Source organism: Paroedura picta, chromosome 4 (genome assembly GCF_049243985.1).
Source record: "Paroedura picta isolate Pp20150507F chromosome 4, Ppicta_v3.0, whole genome shotgun sequence".
Classification (NCBI taxonomy): domain Eukaryota; kingdom Metazoa; phylum Chordata; class Lepidosauria; order Squamata; family Gekkonidae; genus Paroedura; species Paroedura picta.
This window is the reverse complement of record NC_135372.1, coordinates 621,253-636,391: the sequence shown is the minus strand read 5'-3', so window position 1 is coordinate 636,391 and position 15,139 is coordinate 621,253. Positions and strand designations below refer to the sequence as shown.

Genomic DNA, 15,139 nt, shown 5'->3' with positions numbered 1-15,139 from the left:
TGGCCATCCAGACTCCCCCCGGATACATTTGCCAGATGTTTGGAAGCAGTGACAGAATGGTTCAAACAGAGTGGGCTGAAACTCAACCCCTCCAAGACAGGAAGCGCGTCTACCAACCCTGGCAGGGGCGCAACTGAGCATCATGTCCCAGGCCAGGAATTTGGGTGTGACCATTGACTATGGAGGCGCAGGTCAAGAGAGTAGCGGGCCAGGCATTTTTCCATCTTTGCCAGGCCCGGCTACTAGCGCCCTACCTGTCCCCTGACCACTTAGCCACAGTGATCCATGCGACGGTCACCTACAAACTAGATTTCTGTAACTCGCTCTACGTAGGCCTACCCTTGTCCTTGATCCAGAAAATACAGCTAGTGCAAAATGCAGCTGCTCGGGTCCTCACCGGCACACCTTGGAGGACCCACATCCAGCCTGTGCTGAGGCAGCTGCACTGGTTACCAATTGCTGCCTGGATCCGGTTCAAGGTTTTGGTTTTAACCTTTAAGTCTATACACGAGTTGGGACCCACATACTTGAGGGACTGCCTATGGCCCTATGTCCCCCGCAGAGCGCAAGAAAATCTACTGGTCATTCCCGGCCCTAGAGAAGCGCGCCTAGCCTCAACCAGGGCCAGGGCCTTTTCTGTCCTGGCCCCCACCTGGTGGAATGAGCTCCTGGGCGAGCTGCGGGCCCTGCGGGAGTTGTCTGCATTCCGCAGGGCCTGTAAAATGGAGATCTTCTGCCAGGTCTATGGTTGAGGCTGGGGTTGCGAGGTAGAATGTTGGCCCCCCCTGGGGGTCCAAAGTATACACCACCTCTCTCCTTCTCTATCGCCTTGGTAGTTGGGGATGGGATTGTGGCCACCATGTTGGGAATTTAACTGGGGTTTTAAGACTGCTGTTACCCACCACAAGCCTATTTATGGAGTGGCAGGAAATAAATCAAATAATAATAATAATAATAATAATAATAATAATAATAATAATAATAATAAATATACAATATGATATAATGCTCCCCTACAAACAAAAATCTTGCTCCACTCCCTCTTCTGAGGTTTCACCAAGTTCATAGTTGTGTCCACAAACACCAGGAAGGAAAGAGAAATAGGAAAAGAATATTGGGATGCCGTATTCTGCACTGCAGACTTGGATTCACGCAGGCAATAAACAGGAAGATTTTTCCTTCGCTCCGCTCTAGTGCTGCAAGACGCGTCCTGCTCCCTCACCCGTATGATGCTCTGGCACGTGGCAAGGGGCAGTCCCACCAGGCTGGTTCCATTGATGGACATGATGCGGTCCCCGATGCTCAGGCTCCCGGACGTCTCGGCCGCTCCCCCATGCATGAGGTTAGCAATGACCACTGTGGGCAGGATGGATCCCCAGCCGGACTCGACGATCACAACTCCTAAGATCTCCCCTTTCTGTTTAGGGATGAAGACCTGCGTGGGCAACAACAGAGACATGAAAAGCAGCAAGCTCCGGAGGCCACCATGCGAGGGCTAGGAACTGACCTTTTCTAAAATGGGCTGTCTGAGATCTGGAGACGAGCTCTTCTTATATGGAAAATTGACTCAGGTGTGTTGCTGTGTTGGTCTGAAGCAGCAGAACAAAGTCTGAGTCCACTGGCAAAAGGTATAAGCTTTGGTGTGTCGGCCCACTCCCAAATGGACTTGAGGCGATTTAACTGCATGTGCGGCTTCCCTTTTTCTGCTGGAGCCCAGATTGGTGCAACGCTGACAGTGGGGAAGTCTTGCTTCTCAGATTGCAGGGGAAGACCCTGCAGTTTGGCAGGATACCATCAGCTGGGCATGCAGAAGGCCCTTGACATTTCTAGCGTGTGGCAGTGATGAGAGAGTTGGAGTAGGATCTGGGAAACCTAGGCCGAAATCCCCACTCTGCCATGGAAGCTCCTGGCTGACCTCGGTCAGTCTAACCTATCTAACAGGGTTGTTGTGAAGATTAAACAGAAGTGGGAGAACCATGTAAGCCACTCAAACCAATTGACAGTTAAAAGGATCAGGTGGCCACTGGCATTAAATGCTCTGGCCTGAGACCTTGGAAAGCCAGTGAGGGTCTGATTCAGTATCAGGCAGACTCACATCGTGCATGTTGTGGGAGGGAGGAGATTTGCTTCTGGAATCCTGGATCCCCAAGTGTTGCTCTTGGTGAACAATGTCGGTTTTTTTGGACACATCACATATCGTCGGATATTTAAAACCCCAGGAGATGCCAGCTCCCCAGTCAAACACCATAACTCAGTGTACTCAATGTTGGCCATGTTTTGACCAACAGAGTGATTTTTAACTGCTTGCTGTGCAACACTGTGAAATGGTTTTTAATCCTTGGTGGGGGAAGGGGGGACCTGCTTCTACTGCGACTAAACGAATGGGCTAAAGTGTGCGTGCCATCTGATCAAATGCCTAGTGGCACCCATTACAGAATGTCAGGATTTCCTATAACAAACTTATGGCCCTGGAGAAAAGTGATGGTCCTTCGCACAGGATTATGATTCTCCTTCTGGACCACCCAACCAGATGTGGGTGAGATCCAGCTCTGCATGAAAGCTTCCTGGGCGAACTTGGGCTGCTCACATACTTTCAGCCTGACCTACCTTGCAGGGTAGTTGAGAGGATAAAATGAATGCAGAGGAGAAGGATATTTTAAGCTACTCTGTGTAGCCACTGGAGAGAAAAATGCTACAACCTCTGCCCTAAAAGAATACCTTGAAAAATGAGGAGATTCTACTATTCTCTTTCTGATTGTTGCCACTGCTTGAAATCCTTTGTTTATTTAATCAAATGAGAATACTTAATGTGTTTCCTTTATGCTGTCAAAGTTCCCAATATGAAAGCCAATCTTGCAACCATTTGAAAAATATACACTGAAGCTCACATAAAATGGAAAACAAACTCTCCCTTAAAAATGGCTTCCACTGAGTCCAGAAGGCCTGCCTGGTTAGGGCTGCTTTCACCTCCCAAGGGAGGACTTAATGGGGGGGGGGGGGCTGTCACCGAAAAGGAGGGCCTTGGCTTACTTTGCTTCAGAGCTCCGTTCCCACAGGAAGGCATCCTCAGCCATTGTTAAAACCCATCGTAGGCCTCCAGCACCAGCCAAGCTACACCCCTAAGTGGGAGCGCCTTTTTGGCAGCCGTATGCATTGCCCCACGCTTCTCCCTTGCTGGATGAGTGGATGGCAGGATACCAGCACCTTGTTGTGCCACTGTGGTTGTCTTGGGAATCTCTCCTTCACCATTTTTCTCAGCAGTGAAGCCATACCCCAGGCCTCAATGCAGTTGGGGTATATCTGAGTACCCCCAAAAGCAGAACCGATGCTTCACTCCCAGTGTACCACAGAAGGCAATTAAATCAGTTGAAGCATAGAATCACAGAACAGAGTTGGAAGGGACCTCTTGGGTCTTCCAGTCCAACCTCCTGCACTATGCAGGACACTCACATCCCAATTGCTCATCCACTGTCACCTGCCAGCCCCTTCACAGAATCAGCCTCTCCGTCAGATGGCTGTCCAGCCTCTGTTTAAAAATTTCCAAAGATGGAGAGCCCACCACCTCCCGAGGAAGCCTGTTCCCCTGAGAAACCGCTCTAACTGTCAGGAACTTCTTCCGGTATGTTTAGATGGAATTTCTTTTGAATTAATTTCATCCCATTGGTTCTGTTCCATCCCTCCGGGGCAAGAGAGAACAACTCTGCTCCATCCTCTATATGGCAACCTTTTAAATACCTGAAGATGGTTATCAAATCCTGTTGAGGCTTCAGCATATAAACCTAGAGGGAAGGAGTGTCAAAATTCATCACATATGATCCATCCTTCCATAAGAACTAGGTGGTGGTGGGGAAGTGGAAATACTTGTTTGTTTGTCGTGTTTTTACCCTGTCTTCATTCCAAGGAGAGCAAGGTGGCATCTGTGATTCTCCCATCCAACATCTGACCCTCCCTGCAACCCTGCAAGCTAGGCTAGGTTCATCCAGTGAATTTCATGGCATGTGGGGGCTTGAACCCCAAGCTTCTAGGCTACATTGGGGAGATCTATCCTAACCTCCTGAGAGATAGGTTAGGACAAGAGATATGGAGCTGACACAGATGCTGAGTGGAGACTGAACATGGATCTCCCAAAACTCGGTTCAACAAGAGTGTCAGGCATCCATTCAGAAGTACAGTCAAGCTCAGTGGTCTAACTCGCCCACCAGCCCTGGGAGATTGTATCTTGTCCGTTCTTACTTCCTTACAGTTCTCTTGCTTGGAGAAGTGAGCCAAATCCCCATTGTACAGGTCCTCCCCTGTGATTAATACATCATCATCATCATGATCATCATGGCGGTGAGGGCCAACCTGGCTGGGGTCGATGCCACTTGCACGCAAGAACTGCTGGTACGCCACACTGAAGGCCTGGCCAATCGCCTGGGCTATCAACTGGGCCTGCAGGAATGGGACAGAAAAGCAAAAATCAGGAATAGTTCCAGAGCCCCTCCCCCCTGAACAAGAAGGGGAAAGGATACCAGCCCCCTTAGGCCCAAGCACATCCCAAAAGGAAAAGAGGGGTTAACAGTCCAAGTAGTTTCCTCACCAACCTCAGGAGCCAGCCTTCAGAGTCTTCTGTAGTATTATTACAGAGAACTGAAATCCAAATGCTTCGGGGTCTTGTGTGTTCATTGTTTATCTATCTTGTACACTTTTATCATGCATCTCCTCCAAGGATTTCAGAGCAACCCACACTGATCTGCAGAGAGAAGATCTTCTCCATGGATCAGCTGAGGCATTTAAATTCCTTGAACTGCAGTGCACAACCCAACAAACAAAACACCATTTAGATTCTCAACTGTTTGGCAGGCTCTATGCTAGGGGGGCATTTAAACTGATCTAGGTCCATTTAAATGCCTCCTCCACACGATCTGCTGTTTGTCAGGCTGTGCACCGAGGGCTGAAACATTTAAATGATTCAGACAGCTGGTCGATGGAAAGAGGCTCATCTCCACCCAACAGCTTTCTGGCAGGATGTGGACCAGTGGTCCCCCCCAACCCACCAAACAGCTGATTCATGGAATGGCTTCTCTCAGCAGATTATCTGTTTTGCTGCTCTAGACTTGGGCACTTAAATGGACCTAGGTCCCTTTAAATCCCTTAGAAAGTCAAAAATCCAGCTCTCCCAGATCAAGCTGTACTAGTAGCAAAGTTTGGATTCATGTAATTTGGCTAACTGATTTATTGTTTTAAGCCTACTCTTTATCCAATTGCCTAAAGAAGTAATTGACACTGGTGAACTACCAATCAGCCTTGGATATAAATGATTATTTCATAAAGAAATTTTGGGCCATTAGCAGGTTTAGATCTATCCTCTGGGTGCATGCACACACAAGCCCCATCCCTCCAGCTCACATCAGTTGAGTGGAACACGTGGCAGATCATTTTGTAGAGCTGCTTTTCCACAGGAGCATGGGCCTGGCGAGGTAGCTTCCTACGGGCCATGAGCACCACAATACTGCCAATGTCAGCTATGTATGAGATGGTAGGGAGGGGATGGTCCATCATGGCTTCCTGTAGGGAGAGGGGAAAGAGAGGTTAAGGATGCTGGGATGCATGCCTGGCACGGAGCTTTGGGACTGGCAGTCTGAGGGATACTAGAGGAATGACTGAGCCTCCTCTAGCCCAAAATAAGAAATAACAGTGCATCATCCCGATCCTCAGTCGCTTCAAGGGGATCTCATCTAATCGGATGACATTTGTTGCCACTGATGTTCTTATGACATTCTCCATCCAGTGCTGCATCTCCAGCTACCTGCCCAATATTGCTGCTCCAAAACTCCATGACCCAGACAGAACTTCTTTTCTCCCCAGATACTCTTTATCTCCACTAGAAAAAAATCACCTTCTGCTCTGTAGAATAGCCTTGAACCTCTAATTCTTTCCCTTTACTCCCAGCACTGACTGTCACCCAGTTGTGTTACTTCTCTTTAAAGCACAGTCAAAACTGGTCTCTTTAGGCCCCTCTGTAAAAAGAAGCTTGGCTGTAGCAACATCCTTTTCTCTGGCCTTTACTGTCTTTTCTAGACCCTTCCCTCTGTCCAGCACTGTGTCACCAGAATCATTCATTCCCTTATCCTTCCAGTAATGAGCAAGACTTCCTTAAATTTCTCACCACCGTCAACCATCCGAAAGTTTCCTGCTTCCTCAAATGACTCCACCCCTCCTTATTTCTGGATGCTCCTAAGCTCCACAAAGATCTGCCCCTCTAAATGTTGTTTCCTGCTTACTGCCCATTAGTTCTGGAGCTCTCTCATATGCTGAATAATGCAATTTCAATCCACTTCAGTAAAATCCAGTTGCAAAGTGGATTGAAAGTGCCTTATTTAGTGTATGTGAAAGCACCAGTTGTCAGTTCCTTGAGCCAGGACCCCAGCTTCTTGTACAGTGCCATGTATGTTAACAGCCTTACAGAAAATAATTAACTACTTGAAAAACTGCCTGTTTCCTGGTTAGGTTGCAAGTTAGTGTGGAAGCCCTGGAGAATGCCTGAGTCCTCAGGAAGCAACATTCTGTCGGGCTGGAAGAAATTAATTCATCTAGAACGGCGGCAACTGCCTAAGTTGTACCTGAGAGTCAGCTGTGAGAACTTTAATCCTCTGTGTGGAGACAAAGAGATCCACTTCTGTCATGGGCTGGGAATCTCCATCTGGAGCCTGTTTACGAAACAGAAAATTATTCAGAATTGTTTCTGGCAGGGGGATAAAATCTGAGTTGGATCCAAGACAGGCTGTAAAATGCATGAGATCTGTGGATTTCTGAGAGTCTGCCTTCACAACTTCTTCTACTGTCTGGTTAACCACACATTCTATCTTTCCAGTGGAATAAGCTGTTGTCCTTTGGTCATTTATCTGGTACATTTTTATTCCATCCTTCCTCCAAAGAACTCCCACCCTTCCTCCAAGGGTAGGAAAACAGGGCTCTTCTTTTCCTATTTTCACGACAATCCTGTGAAGTAAGGTAGGATGAGAGATTATGATTGTCCCAGTAATTTTTGTGGGTGAATAGGGGATTGGAACCAGAACCTCCTGGAGCCTACTCCAGGGATTTCCAGCCACGGTTCCAGCGAACACTGGGGTAACGTGAGAGGTCCCCAGGAGTTACATGGCCTTTCCCAGATGTTCAGATGGCCACTGTCATCACTAGTAGTAGTAGTAGTAGTAGTAGTAGAAGAAGAAGTAGTAGAAGTAGAAGTAGTAGTAGTAGAAGAAGAAGAAGAAGAAGAAGTTGGTTCTTATATGCCGCTTTTCCCTTCCCCAAGAAGGCTCAAAGCGGCTTACAATCACCTTCCCATTCCTCTCCTCACAACAGACACCCTGTGGGGTGGGTGAGGCTGAGAGAGCCCTGATATCACTGCCCGATCAGAACAGTTTTATTAGTGCCGTGGAGAGCCCAAGGTCACCCAGCTGGCTGCATGTGGGGGAACACAGAATCGAACCTGGCATGCCAGATAGAAGTCCGCACTCCTAACCACTACACCAAACTGGCGAGTAGGTTTCATTGGAGCCCCCTTCCCCTGTTGCTCTACAGACCTAGTCTCTTCATCCACAAAGGAAATGGCAAACGATCGATTGATTGATTGGCCGGCTCCCACATCTAACTTCCATGCCCACTTCTCCGAGGGAGCATGGCACCACTTCCAGAGTTCCACAAAGCCTGAAAAAATATTTCAGGGGTTTCTCCATGCTCAGACGGTTGAAAAAGGCTGCCCTAATCTGTCATTCTAGCCACTCCATCACAGTGAGCTCTCTTCTTGAGTTCTCTCTTCAATTTCCATGGCATTCAGCACCATCTGTGATGAAGGCACCCAGCTTGACCTCTCTGACCCAGCTCCCCCACTTGTCAGTGCTGTCAGTGCTGTCTTTCCACTTTCCAGTACGCCTCATCACTGTCTAGAACTCAACATGTCCAAGACTCTTTCCACAAACATGTTTTCTCCTTAATACCATCATTCCTCCTATAGCATAGCTTTGATTCCACCCTCTCCATTTCTCCCCACATTCCTTCTGGCATCTCTCCCTATACAATACTGTATAAATTCAAGTCCACCTCTCTGTCGTCATGACTAAACCCTGGATCAAACTCCTGTCTCTTCCTGACTTGGCCACTGTAACATTCTTCTCCCCAGCCTGCCTCTCCCATTGTCAAGATCCAGTTCTCCCGTTCACATGTTCTTGCCAGGTTGCCTGTATTGGGACTTGCTTATATCTCTCATGATGCAGCACTCTTATTGTGATGCATTTAATCACTTCTTATGCTTGGGCTCCTATGTATTGGTTCTGTTTGCTTGACATGTTTTATGACTTTGCTTGACCTAAGTTTGGGCCTTTTGTTTCTGATCTCTGCTGGGTGTTTTCTTAAACCTCAGGAAATGTGCAGTAAATTTCCACTCTGAGCCTCCTAGAATCTAGATAACTCCCTGACCCTAGGTACCCTGGGACTGTGGTTTTGTCCTGGGGAGCCTCCCTTATCACTTTCACTTTCACTTTGCATGCCAAAGGAGGTTTAGGGAGTGGGCTTTAGGGTGACAATATAGGAAAGTGAGCTTATGCTAACTTTAGTTTCAGCAAGGAATCTCATGCACCTGTTTCATTATATTATTTAATAAAGAGATTTCTACTTCAAAAAAGTCTGTCTGGTAAGAATTTGACTCGGCATTGACACCCATAACCCACCCGCACCCAAAATTCCAATGCCAAAATTGTTCTTCTCATCTAGCCTATCACTTAGATCAGGGGTAGTCAAACTGCGGCCCTCCAGATGTCCATGGACCACAATTCCCAGAAGCCCCTGCCAGCGAATGCTGGCAGGGGCTTCTGGGAATTGTAGTCCATGGACATCTGGAGGGCCGCAGTTTGACTACCCCTGACTTAGATGCTCCTTGATTATTTTACTTAGTCATCAAAACACTTATCTCAGTGCTAGCTGAAGTTAACCAATTAAAAAAAACTATATAAAACATCAGCACCCATCCTTCCCAGGCAAATCTGACAGTCCATTCTAGCATCTTTCAAAGGTGGGCTTCAAAATGCCAGGGTTATGCTGCCTCTGCAGGAGAGCCAAGTAAAGGATGTTCCTTTGAAGCAAAGCAAGATCGGGAATCCTGGCAGCAGTTGTGTCACAGGATCACCCGATGTCGGACTTAACTGAATGTCTAACATCATCACTGAGTAAATTATTGCAGAAAGCCTGAGAAGGCCTGAGGGGAGGCTCACATTCCTACAGGGGTCCTTCAAAGAGGCAAAGCCCCTCACCTCATCTAGGTCCATCACAGACTCTCTCTCCAAACTCTTAACCTCCCCGCACATTGTCTTGTCGGACTCTGTTTTGCCAACCCATAAAGGGTTCCACACAAGTCTGCTCTGGACGTCACATTCGTGCAATTATAATGGACTTCCACATGTCAGGGTGGAGAAGTTTGTTTATCTGTTAAAATATTTATACCTCAAATGCCTTTTGATCTAAGTTTGAAACTTTCACCTCAGGAGCCTTTCTCTACTGGAAAAAGGCTCTTTAAGCTAAAGAAAAACTACTAGGAGGGTTGGAAGCCTAGACCATGAGTAATAAAAGGTGCTTTAAAAGCCCAAGTTTGTCTGCGTGTGATCCTTAATATTAGAACACTTGATTTTCACAGAAGAGATTACTAAAAAAACTGTGCTTTTCCCAGAACAGACATCTAGTATTGTCAACAGACATTTGGTATTGTCAGTATCATACAGAACTTCATCAGCTGTCATAACTAATACAATTTATCACTACCAGTTTTGTAGCTTAGAAAGCTGTATACGGGCTCAAACTGGTTTTATTTCATGAACTAATTGGGGTTGAAAAGGGCAAAAAACAGTGAATATCCCCAAGGAACTGATAATACCAGATGTGTTCTGATAGGAACAAATCATGCACAAGCAACCTTGGACTTCTAAAGCACATTTACATTTTATTATTCACGGACTGGGTTATCCCAGTGTAGTAAGTCTGTTTTGTTCACCATGTTCTCCAGTGTTTGTCAATAAAAACCTGTCATTCTCCCAGCTTTTCTAGGAGCCAAACAGTTGTGAGATATTTTTAAAATTGTGGAACAGAAGTGCAACTTCAGTAGTTCACTCTTTATGCTATGATTCCAAATGATTTTTCCAGCTGCTTAAAATTTCCTGCCCACTTACTATGAAGTAACAGTTGTTCCCCTGGGTATTCCCTTGTCCAGCCCACTCATTTTTCTCAGGGAGAGAGACTTCTCCGTTTAAACGGACAGAATTCTGTTTAGACCCTGAGAAGAAGAGTTGGTTTTTATATACCGCTTTTCTGTAAAGTGTAAAGTTCTGCATCTGGGTCAGAAAAATGAAAAGCATGCCTACTGGATGGGGGATACGTTTCTAGGTAGCACTGTGTGTGAACGAGACCTTGGGGTACTTGTGGATTGTAAACTAAACATGAGCAGGCAGTGTGATGCAGCGGTAAAAAAGGCAAATGCCATTTTGGGCTGTATCAACAGAGGCATCACATCAAAATCACAAGATGTCATATTCCCATTGTATACGGCACTGGTCAGACCACACCTGGAGTACTGTGTGCAGTTCTGGAGCCTCACTTCAAGAGGGACGTAGATAAAATTGAAAGGGTACAGAGGAGAGCGACGAAGATGATCTGGGGCCAAGGGACAAAGCCCTATGAAGATTGGTTGAGGGACTTGGGAATGTTCAGCCTGGAGAAAAGGAGGTTGAGAGGGGACATGATAGCCCTCTTTAAGTATTTGAAAGGTTGTCACTTGGAGGAGGGCAGGATGCTGTTTCTGCTGGCTGCAGAGGAGAGGACACGCAGTAATGGGTTTAAACTTCAAGTACAACGATATAGGCTAGATATCAGGAAAAAGTTTTTCACAGTCAGAGTAGTTCAGCAGTGGGATAGGCTGCCTAAGGAGGTGGTGAGCTCCCCCTCACTGGCAGTCTTCAAGCAAAGGTTGGATACACACTTTTCTTGGATGCTTAGGGCTAATCCTGCGTTGAGCAGGGGGGTGGACTAGATGGCCTGTATGGCCCCTTCCAACTCTGTGATTCTATGATTCTATGATTCTATTCTCTCCCCGAAGGAGTCTCAAAGCAACTTCCAATTGCCTTCCCTTCCTCTCCTCACAACTGACACCCCGTGAGGGAGGTGGGGCTGAGAGAGTTCTGAGGGGGCAGCTCTCCTCTACCCAAGCAGTTTCATTGCCCTCTCTTCCTCTCCCCATAACCGACCCCTTGTGAGGTAGACGGGGCTGAGAGAGTTCCCAGAGAACTGTGACTGACCCAGGGTCACTCACCAGGCTCCATGTGGGGGAGGAGCGGGGAATCAAACCCAGTTCTCCAGATTAGAGTCCACCACTCTTAATCACTACACACAATGGCATAGTGTGTGTTGTACTGCTGCGCACACAGCCTGGAGCATGGTTGGTCCCGGGCCCCCCCGGCAGAGAATCCCCAGAATGCCTCTTTTACCCACACTTGGCCATCGTCCCCCCTCCCTCCCTCCCACATGTCCACTCCCCCTTTGCGGGCAGATCTTTCTTCTCTGTCCATGCTCACCACCCTTTCCCACTAGGGGATGAGTATCGTGGGAACCCAACGGAGTACCAGCAAGTGAGTTGCTGGCATTGAGAACCCAGGAGCCCTGGCAGCTGCCCCACCTCGGGGGGTGCTGACGCTGGCCTTGGCCCTGAGCATAAGGCAGGAGCCTTGCCCCTCCATTTCACTGCCTGTAAAATCAAGCACTGCACTGATTTCTTAACTTTGTGGACAGAGTTCCCTGTGAAAAGGAAGTGCCGATCAACCACTCCATACACAGGCAATGCCCCGCCTGGTGTAGTTAAGAACAGCAGCTTCTAATCTGGCAAGCTGGGTTTGATTCCCCGCTCCTCCCCCACATGGAGCCTGCTGGGTGACCCTGGGCCACGCACAGTTCTCTGGGAACTCTCTCAGCCCCGCCTACCTCACAAGGGGCCGATTGTGGGAAGGGGAAGAAAAGGCATCGAAGGTCGAAAACAGGACATAAAAACCCACTCTTCTTCAACCACCTGAGAATTTGACCTTCCATTTTAGAAATAGAGCGAAGTCTCCAGTCCTCATTTCACAATGCCGTTCTAATTGTTCCAGTTGATATGTTGTTGTTATTGTTATATTGATTTTGATATTGATTTTGATAGTGTTCTATGTGAATGTTGAAAAATGTTTTATGTAAACCGCCCAGAGCCGTAGGGAAGGGCGGTATAAAAATATAAATATAAATAAATAAATAAATATAAATAAATTAAATAAATAAGTGAAATGAACTAAAGCCTCTATAAGGTAGAACACCATTTTAAAATATAGTACTAAAATTTGTTGAAGTTAAAAATCCAAGGCTTGCAGCATAGCCTCAATAAAATCAGGGCATCCCTGCATCCCAATGCCCCCACTGGCCAGACACCTTTTGGCATTGCCGCCTTTACCAATGGCCAGGCATAAAATTTCACAAATACAAGAAATGTATTTTTACAAAGAATGGTACTATACCCCTAGGACGCTATGGATCGTAGACAATTCTGTAGACCAGAAATCCCAATAAAACTCTTTGAGCCCTGGTCAAAAGCAGGCCCTGGTCAAGGTAAACACTGTTAGTGTCCAGTAAGTGTCCTGTAGGAGCCAACCTTCTTCCCAAGTCACCTTGCAGCATAGTACTTAAATAAATAAGTATTAGTACTATAATGGCATTCTACCCTACGGAGGCTTTAGTTCATTTCTCTTATTTGGACTGGGGGTCAACATGACCAAATATGGTCATATCATCCAATAAATGTTTAACAAATTAAAAAACATTTTTTCCTAATGAATTTACTCCCACCCATTTGGGAAACCCTTCCAGGGTAGTCAAGAGACCCCAGGGTGTCATGAAATCCATTGTGGCCACCAAATGACACCCACTGCTGCTGGCCTTACCTTTATCCTGTCCACAGCTTCCTGTGCCTGAGCCATTCGGATGCTGGTGGGAGGGCTCCTCTCCGAGATCAGCTGGGTGGAGCCCAGATATTTGGCCCCAAAGATTACTCCATCTAGAAGATCCTCTGGTTCACAAGGACCTGGGACTGAGCAACCCAAAGCAGGATTGTGTTAATAAAAGGGGCATCCAGCATTTTTGCCCAGTTCAACTCAACTTTAAAAAGTAAGTTACTAGTCCTTAACTGTGAAGCTGCAGGACATATCTGGTTTGCCCCTACCCCCAAGCTCTTAGTGATTTGGTTCCAGGTTGGATCTTTGCTTGAATACTTTTTAAGCACCACTAAATATCTTGGGTTTTATATTTTAAAATGATCTGCCTGAACTGAACAGTATATACACTATTCTTCTATAATAACATAAAAGTAACAGTCTATGATTATTCCAGGTATCATTTTGCTCTTACTGCCTTTGTAATTCCTCTCTCTGGATTGTTTTTAATATATCCTGCCATAGGCAGCTGGTCACACTGTCTTCTAATTCCATAATCTTAGTCATGTTGCATTATGCATTGGATGTCTTATACTGCTTGAATGCATTTTCCTTTAAAATCTGCAATCCACTCAAGAGGCCCAGTGAGAAAAACAGGCTATAAATAAATAGAGGATTTTTATTTTTAAAAAAACACATAAATTCAGGAAAAGCCAAGACAGTAGAAAGGAGACAGATCTGGAAGCATGGCCGGTGTACAGCTAAAGACCTCACACTCCGCCAGGATTCTGGAAACCTCCTTCTCAGTGGAGGCTCAGGACACCAAAGTAGCCCAGCTGGCATTCTTCCATCTCCACCAAGTGTGGCTACTAGCACCCTGTCTGTCCCAAGAATACCTTGCCACAGTGATCCATGAGATGGTCCTCTCCAGACTAGATCTCTGTCATTCGCTCTATGCTCCCCTGCCCTTGTCTTTGACACGGAAACTCCAGCTGGGGCAAAATGCAGCTGCTAGAGTTCTCACTGGAACATCTTGGAGAGCCCAGGGCAACAGCATTCGCTACCAGTTGAATACCAGATCAAGTTCAAGGTTCTGGTATTGAACTTCAAAGCCATATATGGTCTGGGCCCAATGTACACGAGGGAGCGTTTAACCCACTATGTCCTCCACAGGGCTTTGTGCTCTGCGGGTACAAAGAGGTTGGAGATCCCGGGCCCTCATGAGGTTCACCTGCCCCTGGCCCCTGGCCCCTGGCCCCTGCCTGGTAGAATGAGCTCCCAGAAGAGCAGAGGGGCCTGCTGGAACTTCTTCAGTTCCACAGAGCCTGGAACATGGAGTCCTTCTGCCAGGTGCTTGGCTGAGTCCAGGACATAGAAGATATGGCCCTCCTCCAGTGTTTTTGGGCCCCTGCCTATGTCACATCTCGCTGCACAAATACAACACCAATTTTACAGCCAGCAGGGAAGGTGGGCGGGGAGGGTTTTTTTTTTAAAGGTTATACTGATTTTATGTTTTATGGTTATACTACGCCGAAAGCACGTTGCACCCAATGATGCAACAGGCACTAGTGGCGGCCCCCCCTTGACAGTGCTGCCGCCACCCTACCTGGTCATCCCGCTGGCGGCTGGGCCGACAACTCCAGAGCTGATGAGCATGCTGCACATGCTGGTGGCCAAGGCAAGCAGCAGGCAAGCCAGGGCACCGTGGGATCTCCCTCCTCAGCAGGCAGGCAGCGTCCGGGCACAAGCCTTCCTGAGTACCTCATGGCTGGCTTCTGGGGGCAGGTGCTCCAGGGGCCGGCCTGGATTGGCCCGTGCAGTCAGAAGCAGAGGCCAGATACCTAGATGTGTCCCGGACACCGCTCCTCCCATAGGGTCTCTTCACAAATATTAGAGCCACTTGCGGTTAAGATAATGTTATAAACAGATGTGAGCTGGCCAGTCTAGGAGCAGCAGCATAAAAAATTATAGAAATAAAATGACTGATGTGTTTTTTTTGTTTGGTTTTAATAATTTTTAAGATGTGCTTTTATTATGTACATTTTTTATTAGTTAGCTTCTTTGGTGGCCCCAATGGGAGCAGAGAGGCAGAATACACATTTTATGCATAAAAAGGCAGGCAGCCTTTCAAACAAGCCATTCTCTCCAATCCTTCCTCACAAGGCTGC

General features: G+C 47.1%; 1 protein-coding gene across 4 annotated transcripts in view; it reads right to left on the bottom strand.

The window, feature by feature from the left end:
* LOC143834726 (amyloid-beta A4 precursor protein-binding family A member 3-like) overlaps window positions 1–15,139 on the bottom strand; it is a 47,166-nt gene that overhangs the window by 13,613 nt on the left and 18,414 nt on the right. For all 4 annotated transcript variants that reach the window (XM_077331408.1, XM_077331407.1, XM_077331409.1 and 1 more), the window contains 5 exons: window positions 12,984–13,129; window positions 6,603–6,689; window positions 5,389–5,547; window positions 4,234–4,431; window positions 1,223–1,435 (listed from right to left, as the gene is read on the bottom strand). In XM_077331408.1, coding sequence (XP_077187523.1) covers window positions 1,223–1,435; window positions 4,234–4,431; window positions 5,389–5,547; window positions 6,603–6,689; window positions 12,984–13,129 — 803 coding nt within the window. The remainder of the gene's footprint in view (window positions 1–1,222; window positions 1,436–4,233; window positions 4,432–5,388; window positions 5,548–6,602; window positions 6,690–12,983; window positions 13,130–15,139) is intronic.